The following is a 23,775-nucleotide window of genomic DNA, read 5'->3' as shown; positions in this document are numbered from 1 at the left end:
TTGGAAAGTCTCCTATTGTCAAAACAACCCCGGGGCCAAGCTAGCCTGAGCCGAATCTGGAGCCGAAGCCATGGTTTAAAAAAAAGGCCATAGATCCATGTCAAAGCTAGGGCCATCTTGGTTTGCTCCCCAATAACCAATCATGATAAACACACACACACATAGAGAAGGACCTGACTAATATGTCTGCATCCAGCCTGTTTTAAATTGTGGGTTTGAATGAACTAAGCAAACAAGATGGCTGCCACTTTGTAAGGTTCTATACAACAATCAATATTCTGAGACAAGATTTTAGTTTAAAGAAACCTATGTCAATCAAGGACTCTTCTTCCACAAAAATCTGGTATCATTTATCCTCGCAAACCTTCCTTGAATTAAAGTTACTAATCAATAAAATTGATCTTGACAATTTATCACGCCTGATACTCGATCACTACGGACAGTAGTATATTCAATTTTACATGTGCAGCTATTGGCCAACAAAGCACTCCCACTATTTGTAAAAAACTTTCTCATAAGCTGTTCAAAGCCCATTTTTAACACAGATAAGAACTTATTCGGAGAAGACCAATGATTACTATTCCCATTTGTAAACCCACGTCTAGTTATTCAACTGTAGAAGATACTAGTTAAAAAACCTACAGCCTTACACAATGAATAAGGCCATTTCGATTACTAGAAAGTAAATAACAACTTCTCAAAAATCAAACAATTGTTATTTTAAAAAAGAATAGCTGGCTATCTTTTTAAAAGCAACACTTTTTTTTCACAAGAAAACGCTTCTAACACCAAAAACGCAGAAGCAAGTTCAAACATGAGTAAGACTTTATAGAGTTTTCATCTCTCTAAATGTAAAGTTTCACTAACAGAAGTTTAGAAGAAGTTTATAGAAGAAAGAATTAATCTTAATGACTCAGTCAATGAGTTAGTAGTATTGATTATGAGATGGATATATATATAACATGTCAGTATCACACTAGTGAGGTATTGGTCTTTGAAGTCCCCCATAGAACCACATATAACACACATGAAAATCATGGAATGTTTTCAAAGGATAGTACAACTGTTTTTGGCAGAACAAATCATTTCAAATCTTTATATAAAAAATACATTTTGCGTTCAATTTATTTTTTTTAATAGAAGTTTTAAGTGGATATACTTTTGTGAAAAATGCGTATAACAGCATTTGTATGCAAATAGATTTCTCGAAATGAATGTTTTTGAATCAACATAATAACAACAGAACCTTTTTTAGATGATTTGTCTTGATTATGAAAAAAAGTATTGTGACAATTTGAAGAGTTTTTACAGCTTCCATCGAAAGCAAAATTAACATTCCATCAAACGAAGCTTTGAAATTTACCATCACAGGGCTAGTATTTCTCACAAAGCAAGTCTACAACCGTTATTAGGAAATGTTTGTCTTGGTATTGAAGGAAAGGTTATCAGTTTAGTTTAAAGTATTTTTTTTCTTCTCACACATCTTATTAGAGATTATTTTCACATTAATAAATATTCACATATTCGTGTATGGTATATTCAACCCAAATGATTTTATGGAGAGAAATGTAGACTTTAAGTAAAAGAAGGCCCCAAAAAACCACTGCCTCAAAAAAAGTACCTTTCCTTTGAAAATTTGAAATAATTTTGAACAGTTACCTCTGAAACCTTCCCTCTAAACCCCCAAGATGAAAACATACTCTCAGTGAATATCCTTTCTTCCCAACACAAATCCTGACCAAGCTCAAGGTCAATTTCATAGAGCTGCTTAAGCACAAAGAGGTAGCTAAGCACATCAACAATATGCTTACCAGATTCAGGTTACCAGCTAAAGTAGCTTGTCACAAATACCATTTGTAACTGGTATCCTGCTAATTCCTGCTAACCAGGAATTCTTAAGCAATATTTTCTGCTTAAGCAGCTCTAAGAAACCGGACCCAAGAATTAGTGCAAATCTAGATCTTAAAGAGGTGCTAGGTAACTACATTCACAACCTCATCCCCGGGTGCAAGATGAAAGCTTTGCACGTCAACTTACCGTCCAGGTTTGTAACCTTTGGTTTGTAGTTGTAGTAAGATGGAACATACTCATGGGCTGATGGAGATGTAGTCGAGGTGCTGGCTGTGTTGCGTAGATAACCTTCCGGTCTGTTAATAATAGTAAAAATAATAATAATAATAATAATAATAACATAAAAATAATACAATTATACAGTGGTTTTAATGCTCCAAGACACTTGAAAAAAAGTCTCAAAGGAACATTAAAATCCACATATATATTAAGATGAGTTACATATAAGCATAGAAAGGTACACAGGAATAAAAACATACACATTTTAAAATTCAAGCTGGGAAGTAATGTTAGATAATATTTGACAGTTCAAAAGCAACACTTTTAGCATTCAATCAAACAAGACCCAATTGCAAAGAGTTATGATAGTTGAAACAGGAAAATTACTTTTTAAAGAATACATATTGGATTGGTTTTATATGAAATTAAGTGCTCTCTATAAAACCTTTAAAAACTTCCCTACCGCTGACGTGGGTTCTTAATTGGTCTCAACCTTTCGACTAGCTTGCTCTAGTCATCGTCTGGGGCCAATTTCATAGAGCTGCTTAAGCAAACAATTTGCTTAAGCCCGAAAATAGCTCACTTATTTTTCACATGTTACTGGCAAAAATGTCATGCCATATACATTGCTTGTGACTGCTATTTAGCTGTTGTTTACTTAGCATAACAATTGAGTAGAGTCTTGAAGCAAGTTCGGGTGGCGACCATTTGTCAACCACTGGTCAATGTTCCATGGTTACCTATGCATTCAATACATCCTGGGTACCAGGCAAAATCAACCAATGGTCGACTATACTCGACTATAGTGCCTCACTCGAACTTGCCGGTAATCTGATTTTACTAAGCAAGGATTTGTTTGCTTAAGCAAAATTTTGTGCTTAAGCAGCTCTATGAAATTGGGCCAAGGAGACTGATAAACAAGTTGTGTTTTTACTAACCTGGTGCTTGCTTTAGTGCTTCTGCTTCCATGACTGCTACCAATGGATCCAGTTGAGATACCAATGTGGTGCCTGAACTGATTCTCTGTCTTGCTGTAGGATAACGCTGACCGCTGTATCAATAAAGAGTTTTTAGAATTGTTATTATTATTATTGGTTTATTCAAAACATTCAAACATCGTCGCAGCCAAAGGCTGAAATGTGTTTAAAATACAGAGTTTTCTAAACAGAGATTAAACAAATTACAGAAAAACATTTACAAACACAAAACAAAATTATAAATAATAATAGTGTTCTATAATAATATTTAAAACTTATATTGTGCCCCTTACATACAAAATTATCAAAGGCGCAGAACACATGTTAAAAAGCACAAAGTGGAAGAAAAAGACAAAAGAAAAAAGACTGGTCACCAGGCCAGTGTGCCCAAACAAAAGTATGGGGATAATGTACGTCTGTGTCCTGCCAACAGAAAACTAATAGTTACTTATTACATAGGCCTATCCATGCTGGCATCAGTATTGTTTTGACCTTTTCAGGAGACAGATGCCTCTAACCCTATCTATGCTAAAATTCTAAACTAGAATTAAAAATATATTCAAGTGATAATTTAACATATGATTGTGCAGTTAGGCAAGCACATAGAAAAGAACAAGGAATGGGGATGGGGGAAAAAGGCATACAATAAAAATATCACAATATCACAACCAGTCATTTTTCAAAATTATTTTATAATTTCACGTCATTGTTAGAATATTAATCAAAGATGGCACTAAATCCAACCTGATCAAGTTTTGACAATTTGACGGTGGGCAAGTTGTACAGTTTATCTTTTGTTAAAGAATAAGATGCTAAAAAAAATCCTGATTTGACAGCAGAAACTTTCAATCTAACTCTTGGTTCTTTATATTTCTGGGATTAGACAATATAATCCAAGACATAGGTTTGAATTGGCAACTTGTCATTGAGACACTAAAATGCGCACTTAACCAAACTTGCTATAGAGGAAAACAATTATAGGCAATTATGGATACAACAATTTTGTCATTTCAGATTTCCAAGTAACTTGTTGAAATATCATTCAAACGAAACACCTTAACATTCATGTACTTTAAAACAATACACTTGACCCTTTTTAACCTTACCGAGGTATTGACACTCTCATCAAATTGTACTTTCTTGCCTTGCATACCCAGACAGCATCTCAACCACTCCCTCCGTACCTGATAAAAAAAAAAAAAAATGATAATAGTAATAAAGCATTTACATAGCAGCAAACTGCGCCAAAAAAGCCACTCAAGGCGCTTTACAGATTAGAAGCAAAACAAGCAGCTAATAAACAGACTGAAATAAATTTAAAAAACTGTCAGCATAAATAGGAATTCCATGAACCCCATGAAACTACACAAACTTAAAGTAGTCCTGAGAAGGAGGAAAAATAAGAAGAGCCGTTAACCTAAAAGTAATGTAGACAATGCAATATAAAGTTAGTAAAATGGCATTTCAATTAAAGGACTAGTTTTGCCTAGATTTTAAGTTCAATGTCCCAGAAACAGACGAACCCCTGTCACCTGTCTGCTAATGAATATCAGAGTACATGTATATTTATGCATTAAGGAGACTGACCACTCCAGGAGCACAGTGAACAAAAAGAGCAAGAGTAGGCAATTACACAAACAAATAAGATACAAACAATGTTTGAATAAAGACAAATGTATATTTACAAATACACCAACAAGATGATCATAGCACTTTAAAATTTACAATTAAGACATTCATAACAAGTAAGGGCCTGACAAAATCAAAACAAATTTAGACAAAAAGCAATTCCTATAAGGTGGTTATGCAACAATAAACCAGTCATGCGTGACCAGGGAGCTCATCGGCGTGATGCTGGATATGGTCACGCCAGCCATATCCTGAATCTGAATGTCTTTGTCCACTCCTCCAGGCTGCCGAGGTGCGACTCCACCACTGGCTGATAGCAGTGCATTGGTGATAGTAGATACAACATTCACAATGCAAGAAGAAGAACAATTCTTGGTTTAAAAATGAGGAAGGCCAAAGCCATAACATCTGGTGCTAAATCTTACCTTGGTGTTAAGGATACAGTGAAATAAGAAGATGAAGAGTCCAAGTAGGCAGTTGAAGACAGCAAAGAGGTACTGGTAAAGCACCATGTCTTGGTTGACGGCCAGCAGGCCAAACACCCATGTGATACCCAGGAGAGGAAGGAGGATTCCTGCTGATCTCAACCCAGACCTGCAAAGTTAACACCATCAACCATTAATTATTGATCTTGAGGTTTTTATATTTTATATTTATATTTATTTCATTTCTCGGCTAGATTAAAAGTACAATAATAATAATAATAATAAATTACATTTATATAGCGCATAATATGAATTAACATCTCTAATGCACATTAATAAGGTAAAAACATTCAGGTAAAAACATTCAAAGATACAGCAATGAGCAATTAAAAAAAACGAGGAAGTATAAAGAAACAGATGGAGCCCGAAGGATTGCCTAAAAGAAACAGAGTTCCTGTCTAGAGGCTCTCCTTTACAGCAAAAGGTGATTGTTTCATATCTGTATACACAATCGTATGACAAAGAGTAAAAGGATTTTAATTAAGATCATTATGTGCAGATTTTGATCTGAAAAAAATTGAGACTTGTTAACGGCATGAGGTTTTGACCCTAGCAGAGTCATTCTCGAAGGTTTGAGAAATACTCAGTCTGATAGAGTCGAAATGCCGGGCTACTAAAATTTTCTCAGATTTTGTTCTGTCATTTTTGGGGTACTTTTCCCCTACTTTCATCTATGGAAAAATGAGTGCATCAGATATGTTCTTTGGACCACTCTTTAAAGTAAAAACCATTTAAAGGGACGACCAGCTGGGGTGGTGTTTTGCCCATTTAAAGCAGTTATATAATCCATTCAGTTCAATTTACATAATGGCAAAATGATATGCAACACAGGTATATGCTCTAACACATCTGTAAAAGTAACCCAGAAAGAAAAATAATTGAGCGTGGTCTCAATTCAATATTTAGGACTTTTTGGTTTTGAGAGAAATTGCTCTTTAAACATAAAATGAACACACTGGTGACGTGACAAGTGTCCTGCATCAGAGAAAAGAAATTGAGTGACTTTCTCACAGACAAACTCATGCACTTTTTGTAGTATTTCAGAATGAAGCTCCAGATATAAATTTACTTTACATGCAACAGACAAAAATCAACATTGCACAATTAAGTTTTATTTTTACAAAGATGTGCCCACTAATGTGCGCATAATTTTAAAACATGAAATAAATCAACTTTTCCCGTAGAAGGCGTTTATATTTGCAGCATTCAAGCATTACTAACATTTTCCTGTTGTTAATAGAAACAATATGCTGCAGACCTGTATGCTTCGCTTTTAAAAGGGCACGGGCACCAAGGCATTTTCTCCTTGGTAAGTGGCAACCTATGAGCAGCCCTGATACTTCACGACGGCAACGACGTCAATTGCCGTCGTTGCCCCTACCGATTGCCGCAATGCCCTTCAAAAACCCAATTTTTCACGGCAATGATTGCCGTGCCCTTTTCTCATCATTGCCGCCGTGCCCTTCCTCCCGAAAACAAATTATATTCAACGTTGTCAAAGTTCGAAAATAAGCCAAAAAGTCCCGATGTCTGTGTAAATTTCACGCAACGAAATAGACCCCAATTTCACGCACGTAAGGCACAACAGCAGATTTTCATTTGGTAACAGTTAGAAAATGGAAAAGTTGGAAGAACTATTTTTTACAGGCAACTCAGAGGGTTTTTTTTCAAACTGCCGTCGTGCCCTTCGCAACTTTTTATGATTGCCGTGATGCCCTTCCAAATTTTTGAAAATTGCCTTGGTGCCCTAAATTTTTACAAAAAGTCAAGGCAAAACTGCCATGCCCCTTAAAAGCCGAAGTATCAGGGCTGTATGAGCATTTCACAGGCACCAACGCAATGACCAGCGCATGGAGGCTATCACCTTCGTTACCTCCGTAAAGAATCAGGCCTGATTACGAAAATGACACATTTTTCAAGGAGTTCATTCACAAATAGGGTGGTTCGAGTAAGCTGCAATCAATTGACTCAACAAGAAGCCATCTTGGTCTTCTTCTCTTGACGCAAATCAATCAATTACAATATTTACATCTGCATTCGGAATATCAACAAACTGACTTCATCATTCGGAAACTGATTTAGAGAAAAAGCCAAAATAAATTCACTGAAATGCAAAATCATAACATTCCTGTTGAAAATAATATACTTACCACATTGGCCTTAATTGAAGTTATTGGAGTAATTGGAGAGAATAAAATTGCAAATGAATTTAGGTACTAAGATATTGAACATCGACACTTGAAGCGCTCTGTTTTAAGTGTTACAAATGCCATATGCACACAGTGGGCAATTGTTTGCAAATGGTTAACTAGGAGCCAAGTGCAGTTCAAACAGGATACTGTCACAATTTTTAATATGAACCATAAACAACAACTTTCTCTTTTTTTTGTTAACTAAACAGGTAGGTATATTACTAATAGGAAATAAATTCAATAATATTGTAATTCCGCTTCTACTTGAATGATTTTATTATTTTTTAATTTGTGATGATGAATGTTGACGTCAATCCTAAACAAAACTTTTTATTAAACAGAACATACTGTTTATTTATGAATCAAATTTGATTTGTTTTAAAACAAATAAGATGACTTACTTGGTGCTTTGGAACTCTGTGCTCTTGGTTGTTCCTGTCAAGGTGACTCTGATTGCCATTATGAAAACAGCGAGATTCATCTAGGAAAAAAAAAGTTTAAAACGTTAATAATATACGTATCTAACAAACAAGGTACTCAAGGCGCTGAGTATATACAAGCTTTCAGAAAGATAGGTTATTACAGTGATGAATCCTGAGACCCATTTATTAAGCACCTTAAAAGCATTTACAAGGTGCTACGGTGCATACAGCAGCCACAGCCAGGAACACCGGGGCGAACCCCTTCTCTTTTCGATAAGTGCACTGGGTTCTTTTACATGCGTTACACAACACATGCGTTACACAACACATAGGACCAACGGCTTTACGTCCCATCCGAAGAACATTGCCAGTTTGAAATTACTTGTAACAAAATGTGATCTCCTTGCCCAACAATGAAGCATATAAAAAAATTAAAAAATTCTTTTTGTTCTGTTTTTGTCATCAAAAGGCACTCCACAACAACCCTTAATAATAATAATTTATTCGTTTATGTTGCGCCCATCCCATAAAATGTACACAAGCACATAACAAAATAATTATAAAAATATTTAAAATTTGCAACAGGAAAAAGTGAGGAAATACAACAATCCATAAAAATGTAAATACAATATCCTTACAGGACATTCTAAATAGTAAAATTGCATAACATAAGCCTTGGCCTATCAGGATTGTGCCGCCACAATATTGAATTGTTTTTACATTTTGTTATGTACTGTTCAAGATAAAATAAATGTTATATTTAATTGAATTGAAACAAAAACTAATCATGTGGGAAAAATACACTGCTTCAAACTCTGTCAAAATATAGCCCAGCCTACCCTAACCCAAACCCTAACCCAACCAAATAATTCAATACACAACCAATGCAAAATTAATGTCTTATAATGAGTTAAGCATTATATATTTGTTTTTGCGGTAACACCATATCTACTTGCCAGGCAGATTTTGTTCTTTAGAGAACTGTTTTGCTTTATATTCTAATACCACAGAGTAGATTTTTTGAATTTGGGAGACTTCTCAGTTCTGAAAAGAACCGTCCTCATTCAAGTTAGGCATTGAACAAGACACAACCAACAATACTGGGTAGGGATCTTAACTCACCAAAACAACTGCAAGTACTGGTCCAGCAAAACTCCATATCAAGATGTCTTCGATAGACAGCCAACAACTGATGAGAAAACAAATCATTTAAAAATCAGAGTCCTGTTCAATAGCAGTATCAATAATTATCCTTTAAATTTGTCTCAAAATGGAAACAGCGATTTACAAAATCATTTCAGAGAGTTTGTTAAAGACATGTCAACTTATCAAAAGGGAGATTAACATAATACAATACAATACAATACAATATAATACAATTGTTGTTGCTTCTTTGTTTACATAAAAACACACCAATATAAAATACCAACGTTAAAAAGGTTAAATGTTACAATAGAGAAACTGTAGGCCTAAATAAATAATGAAAAGTGAACCGTAATAAACGGATACAATGAAGATACTGAATAAAAACACACCAATATAAAATACCAATGTAAAAAAGGTTAGCTGGTACAATACGGAAAGTGTAGTCCTAAATACTAACTTAAATAGTGAACCATAGTAAACGGATAAAAGTGAAGATACTGAATAAAATTACACCATACAACAGCAATCATAAAAAGGCAATAACAACAATGGAGTTAGAACCCAAATTGTACCACAGCTCACCCTTCCAGCTGCCCATTGTATAACTTAATGGCAGCCGGAACAAAGGAACTGCCACACCTCTGGGTTCTTATGACTCTTTGAAGAAAACGACTGCTTCTTAGGCTTTGCTGGACTTTTAAGTGAAGTGAGTAAGTATACACATCCAAACCGGGGAAAATGTGTACAAAACCAATGGGAGCTGTTGCAAAAAAGTTAGAGTATAAACAAAAGAGGGACAATAGGAGGTCAACGGTTGCAGGCGTATACACACTTGTGTTGGTGTGGGTAGGTATTCACATTCAAACCAGGGACCTGTAATGAAAGGGAAAATGGGTCCACGGTTGCTATCACAAAGAAAAAGCATTGTGGTCCATGGTTGCTATCACAAAGAGTTGAACAAAGGAGGGTCCACAATTGCAGGTGTTTACACACTTGTGTGAGTTGTCCACACTAGTTAATTTGATTTTTATTTGAGACAAGAGATTTGTACAAATCAGAGAACAATACTCACAAGTGTTGGTTGTTGACATTGACTTGCTGCCCATAGTTAGTCTCGCTCAGTGGTACGGCTAGCCCCACGATGATTCCAGGCACACCATACGCAATGACATAGTAGTATGTCATTGGGCCCTGATTGATGTTACGTACTTCAGTCATCATACGATACAGATGAATGCCCTCGATAAACATCCAGCCGAAGGCACTGAGGAGGGCATAGTGGAGTAAGATCGCAACAATGGTGCATGCAATCTGTCATGAGTCAAGGGAGAGAGATACAGGAGAGATGAATTAGGGAACAATGCTGATTTATATAACAATAATAAAAGATCTTATGGGGTGTCGTGGCCGAGCGGATAAGAGCACCGAATTCAAGCTCTGGTGCTTCTGTTCAGTAGAGTATGGGTTCGAATCCTGGTCGTGACACTTGTGTCTCTGAGCAAGACACTTAACTATATTTGCTTCTCTCCACCCAGGGGTAAATGGGTACCTGTGAGGGCAGAGGTGGTTCTTGTGATTGGTTTAGCCGAGTAGCGCATATTAATGTTGCACAGGCTGCATACTCCCCCACCAGGGAGTTGAGATGGTTTAAGGAGTGGTTTAAGGCCCAGTGACCAGGGGTAATAATGTGAAGCGCTTTGGGACGCCCTCCGGGTGTGAAAAGAGCTATATAAAAACGGATAATTATTATTATTATTATTGACCCCTTGCACGCGCGTCACACGCGGCGACTGATGCCACGCTCACCATGTTGGTGGTCAATAGGTTTACGTGTAAACGTCGCGTCGCCTAAAATGCGCACTTCACTGGATCACACACGTTGACATTGAATACCAAAATGGCGCATCCAAGATTATTCTGATGATGATGTCAGGTGAATTGGGTCAATAGTGCAGAATCCGCCTAAAAATGGAGCCCAAAGCGCTTCACACAAACTACAAAAGTAAGAAGTTTCAAATGCACAATGCATAAACTAAAATATACTGAAGAAATAAACGTTACTTAAAAAGTACAGTAAGTAATATGCAAATTTGAAAAATTACCGTAAAATGTAAAATACAAGAGAATATTATCAAGAGGTAAGAGAATATTATCAACAGGTTACTTCATAAAACTACTGAAGAATTAAACACATCTGTTACAAAAACTCATTCAAATATTAAAAATATTCATTCATTTGTAAAGATTGTCAAGAAGTAAGGTCACACAGCCATAATGGTAGGGTCTTCACATATCCCTATATAGGACTCTTCCTCTGTGCTGTACACAGATACAGAGTCCTAACTATCAGGCGCCAGGACGTCACTGTAGTAAAGATACAAGTCTAAGGCCACCAGGGCTAGGTCTTCACACAATGTTTTATACTATCAACAGCTTTTCAGCTCTCCATTGCTGAGTAATTACAAAACGTGACCGGTGCCTTCAGGAAATGACCACACAAACTGAGTGAGAGTAATGAGAGACTTACGTTGTTCTCCGTGTTGATGCCCACAAGGAATGTGACCTCGGCAGTAATGAGCGTAAAGACTAGATTGACGTGGATGCTGTTCAGATTACAGTGTAGTCGTGGAATGCAGAGTAGAGTGAAGAAGGTGAAGACCAGAGCCATGATGGACACACCTAAACCAACATAGGAGACAATCTGAAGAGCTAGAGGCTGCTGGAGATACTCCTGTGGGCGGTGGAGAAAATAAACATTAATTTACAAAAATTGCTTTTTTTCACAAATTTTTTGTTTAAGTTTTTGACATTCTTATAGGAGACAATCTGAAGAGGAAAATGCGCTGAATGTACTCCTGTGGGTGGTGGAGAAAACAAACATTAAATTCAAAAATGGCATACTTTTTCCCACTCATTTTTTGTTTTAACTTCATTGACATTGTTACAAGAGGCTGCTGAAAGTGCTCCTGTGGGCGATGGAGAGAATAAACATTAATTTTCAAAAATTTCAATTTTTGTTTCTACTTGTGGAAATTGTTTTGCCATTAGGGTAGGTTCATAGCTGCCTTGCTAGAAAATAATGCTTCTACAAACAAGGTAGTTCCTGTAATGGAAGCTGCCTTAGAGATGTCTGATAGATCTGCTAACATCCTTCCAAATTTAGGCATCTTCCTTGACATACCACAGCAGAAGAAAAAACAATCTTTGAAATATTTGTAACATCTCACTTTATGGGGGCAAAACAGTGTAAGATACTTTTTGTGAAAATTTGTATGAACAAAATGACAGCAATGGCAATAAATACTCACAAAAAGTTTTTCAAATTTATAAAAAAAACAATTTGGTAATAAATTGCCAAAAATTCATATGTACACGGATCATTTGGTTATAATAACTAGTATGATTGAAACATTGTTCCAAAGAATATTTACAAGCCTAATATCTTTCTGGTATATTTATTATTATCACACATTAAAATTGAAACAGGTGACCCAGAGGCCAAAATCTATTCAATGTACAAAGTTAAAAGAAAAAGTGGATGTATTTAAGTTACCCTGGCATAATAGTTGTCTACGATGACGGCAAAGTTAGTGAGATGATTACAGGAACAGTTGACATGGGTATCATTGACAGAATCCACAGTACAGCCTTTGGATGACCATCCTCCCACACCATCAAACCTGAAAAAAATAACGGTCAGAAAAAAATGTTAAAATATTTATAAATAATAATAACATGCATTTATATAGCACCTAATACAGGGTTTCTAAGCGCTGGTTTTTACCCATACACCGATGTGTGTTAGCACTGTATACTCGGTACTTTCCCAAGTCCAATGACAAAATATGACAGGGTGAAAACCATGGGTAAAAACCAAAAATTAATATTCCAAACCAAAATTAATATTCCCAACCAAAATTTATCCCCGATGCAAATTAGACATCTATTAAACCCGAGCACACCATTTAAAATCTCTTCAGTGGAGTTCTTGGCTGTGAGTGGAGTAAGTTGGCTAATCTAAATGCTTTGGCAACTGTGTTGTTGTCATCGAGAGGAGTCCACCTGGCACTTTACAGAAACAACACCTATATCTCAGGTAGTTATTTATTTCCTTAACACCTCCAAAAATGGAGAAGATAAAAGGGTAAAAGTACATCAAATTAACAGTAAAAGGTACACAAACAAGTTTAAGTAATAACAACAAAAACAACAATAAATATATTTTGTAAAGCGCCTTTTGCAAAAGCCTCTAGGTGCATAAAGAGAACATACAATGAGTGAAAGATACAATGACAAGTAAGCAGATTACAAAGAAGTAGCTTCAAACAAATGCGTTTTTAACAGAGACTAAAAACACAAAAATCAGGCAAGTCATTGGACCCTACGAAGATCTCCTGACCACTGTCAAAAAGCGTAAACTGAAATGGTATGGGCACATTTCACGATCACCAGGACTTGCTATTAAAAGACGATCCTGCAAGGCACTGTACAAGGAGGAAGAAAGAGAGGCAGGTAGAGAAAAGGGTGGGAGGACAACATCATGGAGTGGACGGGTCTGAGGCTGAATGACTCACTGAGAAAGTCTGAGGATCAAAAAGGATGGAGGAAACTGACTTACGGTCAGAAGACTAAGAGATAGATAACTGGTAACAGATAAAAACATTGTTAAGAACTAGCCATGCACAGGAAGACTATTCCAAAGAAATGGAGCGGCGTAAGAAAATTATCTTAAAGGGAAGTCAACTTACAAAGAGAAGTTCCAGAAGATACACTGAGGATTAAGTTGATTAGAACCTCCGTCTGTTCTTAACTCAAAGATAACAGGGGTCACCAGGTCATGAACACTGCTCTCGCTTGCCAGATGATCGTACAGGGAGAGTGAGATGACCGGTGAGTTGATGATTTGACCAACGGATCCCTTTGCTGATCTATGGGGTAAGGAGAGAAAAAAATGCACCATATTTAAGCATGTTTTATAAAATTGTTTCAAATCGACGAGATTGAAGGCAAATGTGTCCCTTAAAGTTTGTCCCATTTTCAATCGATACTTGATTGTTATTAATGAACTATTCATTTGAATAAACAAAATAAAAAAGGCTGACACCGTTCACTTTTCAACTTTCCGAAGTTAAGAAATAGATTTACAGGTAAAAAACATACATCAAACACACACACACAAATACATACATGTAGTTAAGAAAATAGATATTAACAATAAAGGGGTAAAAGCATACATTTATATCTAATACAAACACACAAAAGCATAGTTGCAAACTCGCATGTAAAAATAGTTTAAAACACGATTTCAAAAATTGGTAGACAATACACTATGACCCAGCATTTATAAAAAAGTTCAAATTTATTGGGATAGGGGGTTGGGGTGGGGGGCTTGTTATGACTTACAAACAAGGCCCCCCCCCCACTCCCCTTTCCCTAAAAGTCTACTGGTAGTGACTTACTCAACACTTTCATCTGATTGGTTAGGCAGCAGATGACCAATGGTGTTGTACTTGATGTAGCACGTGACGGCGACCTTACTCTGGAGCGAGATCTGCGTGGGGTCTTCCACCTCGGGCTTGGGCTGGATAGCGTTACCCGGGAAGTGAATCTGGTTGGTATCCCGCTCGATCCCGTTATCCCATTGGACCATTCCGTACTGGGGGATCACTGTGGAGGTGAAGTTCTCGCGCAGGATGACGTCATGGTGCATAACTGGGGAAATAAAATTGAGTACACGTTAAACTCGCATCAGGGATAAAGAATGTGTTTTACTCATACACTGATGCGTGTAAACACTGTGTACTTAGTATTGGTGCCACTAGCACCTCATAAACCATTACATGGTGCTAGGTAAACAGGGCTCAATTTCATGGCGCTGCTCACAGCCGAATTCTGCGCTTACGATCACGATTCCCCGCTTACGTGCAAGCGCCGAATTTCTGCGCTAGCCTTGTAAGCGTAGAATGTCCAATTAACTGGAGTACGCACGTGCAGAAGCCAAAATTCGCCGCTAGCCCGTGAAACACGCTTGCTGTTAGCACAGAATTATCTTCTTCCGTAAGCGCCGATTCTGTGCTTACGGTTAGCAGAGCCATGAAAATATAATTCCAACGTAGTCCCACATACCTTGCAAAATACTGACCGCTGACCGCAACTCGAGCGACGGATATGAGCGCTTCATAAGAATCCACTGTTATTATTTTTTAGAAACATTGGCCCCAAGTGATTTATTTAGGATACAGACTTGTTGATGATCTTACCAATATGTTGGGACACAATGGAGAACTCTGGGGTGTACTGGTAGTCAGGCGTTCTGACGATGTTAGCACCGAAGGCTTCCAGCCCTGACATGACCTCCGAGACACCTTTAGAATGCATCTGGATCACTTCCCAGTGCTCTTTGTTCTTGGGGTCCAGCAAGTGGCTGGAGATCTCAACGATGTTCTGCAAGAAACCAAATAAAACAGAACAGAATAAGCCTTTAATTTGTGTAAATACACCCTACCTCAAAAAGGGTTCTAGGATTAGTAAAGGAGTTCTCAGTACCAGTTGTTAGATGTTTTGGGGTTTTTTTTTTCCTGCTAATTAAAGGCACTGGACACTATTGGTAATTACTCAAAATAATTGTTAGCATACAAACAAACTTGGTATTGAGCAATGGAGAGCTGTTCATAGTTTAAAACATTGTGAGAAACTCTCCAACACACAGCTCTTGCAGTATCTTAATAGTATTTCAGTTGAGCAGTTTGAAAGTGTGTATATATAAGAACATCAATTTGTAAAATAAAGTTGTTGAAGTTTATACCTGTGTTCGAGTCATTACTTTGCAAGAAAGAAAGTATAAATAACTAGTAATCTTGCAAATTCAAACATGTGTAAATCTCTTTTGTGGGAGTGTTGGCTCTGAAAAAAGCTGATGTGGTCTCGACATTTCAAACAGTGGTTGCATTTGATTAGCGTCCCTGGGTGTTCCCTGCGGTGCTAACTCGGGTGAGCCCCCGACAAGAGCTAATGAAACGATCACACTCGCCCTCTCGTGGTGACGCCATGCACCTCAGGTCACCCCCAAGTGACCCACTCCACAAGCAGGGCACTGGGGGCTGACCCGGGTGAGCCCCTGGAATAACGTCAAAGCTATTCGAACGCACCAGGAGTAGACCAGGGGCGACCATTCTACATACAACACTTACCTTGGTAAAAGAGCTCTTGATAGCAGCCGTTACATTCAGCCCTTCTTGTTTACTCTCATGATTGAGTACAATCATCAGTACATTGTAGGTGATGTTAACGTCTCCACCATACATGGTTTGGGTCTCCTGAGTGGCCTGGTGGACCTTCTCGACTACTCTGAAGGACAGGTCAGGGTTCAGACGCTTGGTGTGCTGGAGCTCGGACAACTGCACGGTCAAAATAACACAACAACCACATGATATCTTTGCAAGGTAGTGGATTTTAATATCGGGTGAAACACATGTTATTGTTGTTTGAAGCTTTGCATGGTGTGGCAAAATAGGAAGCAACTATAAATAAATAGTAAATGTGGGGGATTGTTGTACTCGCAACTTTACTACTATTCAAAGTTTCTTCAAACATACATGTACATGTAATGGGATGAGAAGTTCATTGAACTAAAAAAGGTATCAAAACCCTTTAAGTTGCCAATAATTCTTACCATATCCTCTAGTGGTTGGAACGCCTCAGACAGGCAGTTGAATAGATCTGGTTTGAGCCAGTTATTATCCAATGAGCATTCCCTCGATGCTTTACCGACAGACCCTGTAGGACAGTTTACCATTGAAACCTGGTTGAACTTGGTATTGGGCCACCAGATACCCTCTGCGTACCTCTTCGGACAGGAATCATACACCACTGTGAAATAATAATAATAATAATAATAATAATAATAAAAATAAGACTTGTAATGCGCACCTATCCACCCTGCTGGGTGTTCAACAACAACCAACAACAAACAAAACGAAACAAAACAAAGAAAAAAACAGACACAACAAAATGAAGAATATTAATTATAATATTAATTATACAAAACAAAAAAAACCGAACAAAATCAAAGAGTTGTTCGGGCTGTTGCCCGAACACCGAATAACTAGTTTTTATATAGTGCATTTCACAATAGCGTCTCAATTCCCTTTACATTATAGTGCCCTGGTCACTTAACTGTTTGTTTTAATAATATAATAATAATAATGATGATATTATTTATATGAAAACACCTTCCATGTCACAGACATCACAAAGCACTGTACAATTAAAACCAATTAAAATACGGAAAACGTTAGTAAAAACATAATAAGTTTTTAGGATAAGAATTAAAATTTTCAAACGTATCAGCTGATTGAATTTCTGCTGGCAGCCTGTTTCACAAACGAGGGGCATACTATTTTTCTAAAGGGATACAAACCGGTCGCTAGCGACCAGTCAGCACATGAAAGAGTTAAACATGTTGTTCCAATAGAAACCCAAACCAGCCGAAATGAGGCAATGTTATATAAGACGCTACCCACCTTCACAGCCTCTCAATGTAACCTCAGCATAAGGATCTACGCAGGAATCACAGGCCCTTCCGATGACACCCCTCTTACATTGGCACTGACCGGTCCGTCCATCACATTCAGGACCAAAGGATCCCTCATGGAAACAGTTACATGGGAAGCAGGTATCACTGTCTTCAGGTTGGTACGAATATTCCTGGTAAGCATAACAAAACAAGTTTATAAGAGATGTGAAATTTGCATCGGGGAAAAAGAATATTAATTTTTGGTTTTTACCCATCACCGATGTGTGTTATAGCACTGTATACTCAGTACTTTCCCGAGTCCTGTGAAAAAATATCACAGGCATGTTACTCGGGTGGGATTCGAACCCACAACCCTTGCATATCTAGAGCAGTGTCTTACCAACTAGACATAGGATTCAAACTGCCTCTAGCTACCGGGCAACCTTGGGAAAGTACTGAGTATACAGTGCTAATACATATCGGTGTATGGGTGAAAACAAAAATTAATAAAAACAAGCTTTTTTGTTATACCACTGTAATAGGATGCATTTTTATTGGTCCAAATAATAATAATAATAATAATAATAATAATAGAATAATAACAAAGACTTGTAATGTGCACATATCCACCCTGCAGGGTGTTCAAGGCGCAGTAAACCCCAAAACAAATTGAAAGAAAAACAGACACAACAAAACTAGTTCTTGAATTTCGAGTTACAAAGACAAGATCAAAGATTAAGTGGTTGAGAGTTCCAGATTCGTGGCGCAGCTGAAGAAAAAGACCTGTCACCCCGTGAGTGTTGAGACTTGGGTTCAATGAGGAGAAGCATGGAACAGTTATATCACAGTTATAGATAGTGAATTTTTATTAATCCAGTACCAATCACGTTATGTGATACAAAACACCATGTACAAACTACTATGAATCGACAGGAAATTTGTCAGCAATATATTTTCTGCTTAAAAGCCCCCATCACACCAAACTCGTTCTCACTCCGTTCTGAAAAAAATGTAGCAGAATGGGCTTAAACTGTGTGCAAACGGGGTGGACGGAGAACCAACTTCTTGCAGTCTGTTTAAGAACTTCATGGATGGGCTCAGACAGGTTTGATCAGGAATGGTGCTACAGAACTTTGATCCTGCTCAAAATTTTCGGGCAACCATCCCAACTTGCAATTAGAAGAAATGGCAATGTACGTGGATCTACGGACGTGCTAGACATAGTTCGGTCGGGTTTCATTTTGATGTACAAAGAATTCTGACAGTACTCACCTCACAGTAGCATTCGCCGGTCGTCTTATTACAGTCCGAGTTGAAGCCTCTCTCTTCATCGCATTCACACGGTCCGCAGATCTTAAAACCCCACCAGTCCTCGTCACATTCCTCCACTCTGTGTTCACAGTGATCACCGTAGTACTGCTCCGAGCACTTACAGATGTAGCCGATAGGAGAGTTTCTAGAGGGGAGACATTGTGATCCGTGCTGGCAGACGTTGAGATCACAGGCGCTGGTACAAACTGGACCATAATGACCTAAATGGGAAACGAGAAATAAGGAAATCAATTATTAGAAATCTGTAAGGATATCAGGGTGTTCCAAATGGTGTGTGTTTTTCTTCTTCTTTTTTATTTATTTTTTTTAATTACTAATATTATTATTATTATTATTTTTTTTTTTTTCTTAAAAAACATGGACTTCCGGATTTAAAAACAGAGAAACCACATCCCTGCATTTGAGATGTGTAGTGATTAATAAAAACCAATGCTTAACCACATCTTTAAAAGGAAATACAGATACCACAAAAGGCACCTTTTTCCACCCGTTCCATTACATTCTCTTCGGATCAATGTATCGAATGTCCAGTTTCTTATTTCCAAACAGAGATAGATGTATGACACTGCTGATGAGAAAGTTCATGTTTCTAATCCATTTCGGAGGCGAGAGACTGTCGTGCACTTATCATTAATTCCAGCCATGACCGAATTCAGCCTCCGGGTTGAGATCATGTGAGAGGTTATTTCGGGAGCATATGGAAAGGCACTGATTGATGGATTGATACCTGGGCGGAGTGTCTAAGGCGAACATCAACCTTAACATCAACGATCACATAACCCCCTTGCCTTATTCACCCGACCTGCCTGGCCTACTTTATGTTCCACTTGCAGGAATGATATTTTGGTCAGTGGAAACAAAGTGGGAATGTTTTATCGCGTACAAGGGCTGACCGACATGTACACAAGTGGTAGAGGCTTTAACAGACTTTTCAGGGATGTAATCACAATTTTTCTTAATTTATCCAAGGGCCAAAGAAATCTAAATCAGACCTAAGTAGGAAAAATATCATGCATGCACTTGAAATGAAATGAAAAAAAAAAAACAAGAACAAGAGTAAAGATTGTCTTCCTTTCTTTATTTGATCAGGACCACTGTTGACAATACTTCTAAGACTGGCAGTACTTTTTTTTTTGGGGGGCTATTTGTACAACATGACTAAAGCCCGGTTCATACTACCTGCGAATGCGAATACGATACAAATGTTGATGTCACAAGTCACAAATTCACAACGAATAAATCGCAACAGTTGAACTGTGTTTCACGGGAGTTGCAAAAACAGCCATGTGGTGTCAAAATTCGCTTCGGGTTCGCATTCGTAAGGAATTATGAACCAGGCTTAATAAGGTAGACTATTCATAAAAAAGTTTTGTGCATCCTCCACTGTTAGTCAGTCGTCAATGTTCTTAATACTCACCTTGTCTGCAAACACACTCATGTTTCCCCCACAGATCCATGCAGACACTAGAGTCTGGGCACATGGCAAACTGACAGACATCCACCTGATCACATCCCACTTGGATATTCAGCTGTTCGCTGTCTGCCAGGGCCAAGACCGCATCTCCAACCTTCATTCCTTGCATGCAGCCAGTGAATTCACGCCAAAGACTGTCGTCGTTCTTCAGTAAGCTACCGGCTTGAATGAGGGTGACTGTCTGGTCTGCAATGGTGTCCTGTGCCGCGACAGATTTCTATGAACATTTTCATGGAGAAGAAAGTTAGTTACGGTTTAGACCCTGTAATGATTGACTGACCCCTGGGCCCAGTTTCAAAGAGCTGCTTAAGCAAAACATTTTGCTGAGCATTTATCTGCTAACCACAACTAAGTAGGGTACCAGTTACATTTTGTACTTGTAAAATGGTATTTTAGCTGGTAACCACCAACGACCCCCATCCTTCAAATGCATTAACTGAACTTTCCAAACCACCCATCCAATTGGACGTATACCCCACATATGACGCCGTCGCAAGTCATGCTCCAACAAGTGTGAGCGCATATACATAACCAAATTTAGTTCTGCTCTTTATTCACATTTACGGTACGTTTCTTATTTGTCTGAAGTCCGGCATGACATTTGGTCCTTTGAAAAAACTGGCCTACCTGGGTACATGGACACATGGTGTAAGTTTAAGAAGACTTTTTTTCAGGCTATTTAATCACAATTTTTCTGATTTTTCCAAAGGGCAAACAAAAAATCAGAAATAAGACTAAAGTAGAAAGAGTATCATGCCTGAAAGTCAGAGAAAGCTTTTACCGTGTGTTTGCCAAAATCCAGTGTTAGGACAATCTGGTTGTTCTTCCACTCGGCAGTGAAGTCGTGCCATTCGCCGTCATTCACCACAACACCATCCAACTTGACTGCCAATGAAGAGGTGCGGTAGAGTATCTCACCAGAGTCAATCTACAGAGAAAACAAAATCAAAGGTGTTAAATGCTGCCAGATGAAAAGAAATAGTTAGAAAAATTTCCAAAATGAGCAAGTGAAGCCCGGTTCCTATTCCTGCGAATGCTTCGTGCGTGGCAAAGTTTCTTGCGCCACAAGAAAAAAAACAGCGCATACCGATTACTGCATCACTAAATTTTGCACCGCATTCGCAGGAATGCATAACGCCAAAGGCTAAAGGGACACTGAGCTCAGGTGCACGTTTTTATGCACAAAGAACAGCTATCGTCAAATCACTTGCCCTCCTTTGAACCCAGTGAGGGCGCTTTATGACCCTAGTGAGGGCGTGTGACATCACGTGCAAGGGGTCTATAGTGTCCAGTGCCTTCAACTTGTTGATGCCCCTTCAAGGATAGAGTAAAAGGCCCGTTTAATGTACTACCTACCTCTATTTGTATGTTGATTGAAGAGGATAACTCAATGTTGAGCAGCAATCCATTGATATCTCTAGTGCGGAATACTACACGATTCAACCATGGGATGGTGATGGGTGAACTCTGAGCTGGGAAGGTCAACATCCCGTTACCTTGGAAGGACACCACGTCTTCGTATTCTGTTAGAAGGAGAGGGGGGAACACAGACAGATGATTCTTAACACCCTCTGTAGTCCTGTTTAATATTTTGTATCCTCCATTATTTGTTTGCTTAAATGTTTTTGTATTGCTTTGTGTACTATAATGTTTATCTATATTTATATCTAATTTCATATCTAATTTCATAGATGTTAAAATATATTTATAGCATTGTGTACCCCACATGTGGGGCAACAGATCTGTGGATCATAGTATGTATTTGCTTTTGTTGTCTGTTGCCCATCTTGGGGTACATATTGTTTTGTATTTTGTTTTGTACTGTTATGGCGAATAAAATAATTGAGAAAAAAAAAAGAGAAAAAAGGATTACTAGGAGCAAGAGCGTTTGACTTCAATCCTTCACAATTTATTATCTATGAAAGAGGAAGGGCCCTCTCTCTTGTTTCCTTGCTCTGTTGAGTGGCATAGTGTTACTCTTGTACTTGTTTTGTCCTTACAGTACATAATGCCTTTGATGGAAAATTAGTATAAAGTCAACATTTTATTTTAAAAAAAACACAAATCTGAATTCTACTCGCAAAAAGCTGGTGTGTGAAGCCAAAAATGGGCGGAGAAAAATCACACCTTCCATTCTGTTAATGCATTCAGTGTATAATAATATTAGAAGAAGTTTAGCATGATATGACTTGCGTACCTTCCTGACAATTCCGACCGCCCCATCCGTCTGGGCAGAGGCACCTGTACCCATTCCATTCGGTCAAGCATCGACCGCCCTCAATCCCGCACGGATTGCTGGAGCAGAAGTCCTGTAGATGAGAGCACCCCGGTAACGTGTCTCCCATGGGTTCCAGGTTGGTCGCTGTGGCCATGTCTAAGAGCTCACTGTCTATGTAGACGTCTTGGATACAGCCTACAAAGTCTGTGTTGACCACGGGGAAGTCCTCAGGCAGCATTGGAAGGCCTCCCAATAAGAGAGGACCATTCATGTCCAGAAATCTATCGAGAGACAAATGCTAAAGTCATCAATCCTGAACATGCAAATCTTTTATAGGGCAGGCCTGATACTTCACAGAGGCAACGAAGGTGATTGCCTCCATGCCCCCTGGTCATTGCCTTATTGCCCTCGAAATGCTCTGGTAGAAATGTTGTCTAATTTCCTCATATGGTGCCCTTTACCAAGGAGAAAATGCCTTGTTGACCCTGCCCTTTCAAAAACAAAGCATACAGGCCTGTTTGACCATGGGAATCTGTAAGGGTCTGTGTCTGTGGCAACAGATCTCAAAATATATACCGGACCGCTGCCCCGAACATAGTGTTTTTTGCCATCAGGCAAAAGTAATTTAACATTCAAAGAAATGTTCAAATCTGTTGACTTGTCGCACTCAAATACAGACAGTTTAATAGTCACACAGTGTGGCATTTTTTTTTTTTAGTTTTTTTTTTTACTTCTCTTTTTAATTCTGCTCTTGTAACAAATTTTCTGGTCCAGTAAAACTTTTGAGCTACAACCCCTGCAATATTGTAGATCCCCCCTTCTTTTTCTCCCCACCAAGTTCTCTAATTACTTATCTTTGATCAATCTTGTTCCAATTAAAATTAACTTTACCTCATTTTCCCAGCTTGTGTTACCGATGCCGCGCAGGAGTAGTTTCCAAGATCCATCGCATGTTCTAGCGATACGGCAGCATTACAATCGTCTAATATCAAAGTCGCAGTCTGAAAAACAAAAAGGAATAAATAAACAAAAATAAGAAGAATGCAAAATCTTTTTGAAAATGGTGCTGACAAATATACACCAAGTTATTTTAGCGAAGACACAGAAATTCAATTCAGACATTTGTTTTAATTCAAACATGGAATTGGTGAACTGATTATTATCTGAAACTCAGATAAACATAGTTGGGAAAAAAGTAGTTGTATGCATTCAACTTTTTTTTAAGGATAAGGTCTAGTAATGTAAAACAAAGTCCCACATACATTGCAGGAATTACCATTTGTTACAGCGCCAGGAGTGTCACCGAAGCCACTAT

At 38.1% G+C, this 23,775-nt stretch overlaps 1 protein-coding gene across 4 annotated transcripts in view; it reads right to left on the bottom strand.

Annotated features, from left to right (window-relative positions):
* Nucleotides 1-23,775, bottom strand: part of LOC117307058 (cadherin EGF LAG seven-pass G-type receptor 1-like) — a 74,469-nt gene that overhangs the window by 12,250 nt on the left and 38,444 nt on the right. For 3 of the 4 annotated variants that reach the window (XM_033791703.1, XM_033791701.1, XM_033791704.1), the window contains exons 4-25: nucleotides 23,352-23,461; nucleotides 22,440-22,741; nucleotides 21,599-21,765; nucleotides 21,024-21,170; nucleotides 20,186-20,459; nucleotides 18,709-18,968; nucleotides 17,444-17,627; nucleotides 16,594-16,790; nucleotides 16,112-16,318; nucleotides 15,182-15,365; nucleotides 14,381-14,633; nucleotides 13,670-13,849; nucleotides 12,475-12,601; nucleotides 11,449-11,652; nucleotides 9,994-10,232; nucleotides 8,898-8,964; nucleotides 7,755-7,834; nucleotides 7,312-7,320; nucleotides 5,102-5,270; nucleotides 4,154-4,231; nucleotides 3,009-3,121; nucleotides 2,038-2,147 (exon numbers count right to left, since the gene is read on the bottom strand). In XM_033791703.1, the coding sequence (XP_033647594.1) occupies nucleotides 2,038-2,147; nucleotides 3,009-3,121; nucleotides 4,154-4,231; nucleotides 5,102-5,270; nucleotides 7,312-7,320; nucleotides 7,755-7,834; nucleotides 8,898-8,964; nucleotides 9,994-10,232; nucleotides 11,449-11,652; nucleotides 12,475-12,601; nucleotides 13,670-13,849; nucleotides 14,381-14,633; nucleotides 15,182-15,365; nucleotides 16,112-16,318; nucleotides 16,594-16,790; nucleotides 17,444-17,627; nucleotides 18,709-18,968; nucleotides 20,186-20,459; nucleotides 21,024-21,170; nucleotides 21,599-21,765; nucleotides 22,440-22,741; nucleotides 23,352-23,461 (3,661 nt within the window). The remainder of the gene's footprint in view (nucleotides 1-2,037; nucleotides 2,148-3,008; nucleotides 3,122-4,153; nucleotides 4,232-5,101; nucleotides 5,271-7,311; nucleotides 7,321-7,754; nucleotides 7,835-8,897; nucleotides 8,965-9,993; nucleotides 10,233-11,448; nucleotides 11,653-12,474; nucleotides 12,602-13,669; nucleotides 13,850-14,380; nucleotides 14,634-15,181; nucleotides 15,366-16,111; nucleotides 16,319-16,593; nucleotides 16,791-17,443; nucleotides 17,628-18,708; nucleotides 18,969-20,185; nucleotides 20,460-21,023; nucleotides 21,171-21,598; nucleotides 21,766-22,439; nucleotides 22,742-23,351; nucleotides 23,462-23,775) is intronic. The other variant, XM_033791702.1, reaches the window with a different exon arrangement.

The sequence above is a fragment of the Asterias rubens genome, chromosome 2 (assembly GCF_902459465.1).
Source record: "Asterias rubens chromosome 2, eAstRub1.3, whole genome shotgun sequence".
In the NCBI taxonomy this organism is placed as follows: domain Eukaryota; kingdom Metazoa; phylum Echinodermata; class Asteroidea; order Forcipulatida; family Asteriidae; genus Asterias; species Asterias rubens.
The sequence above is the reverse complement of the archived record's forward strand: the minus strand, read 5'-3'. Positions and strand labels throughout refer to the sequence as shown.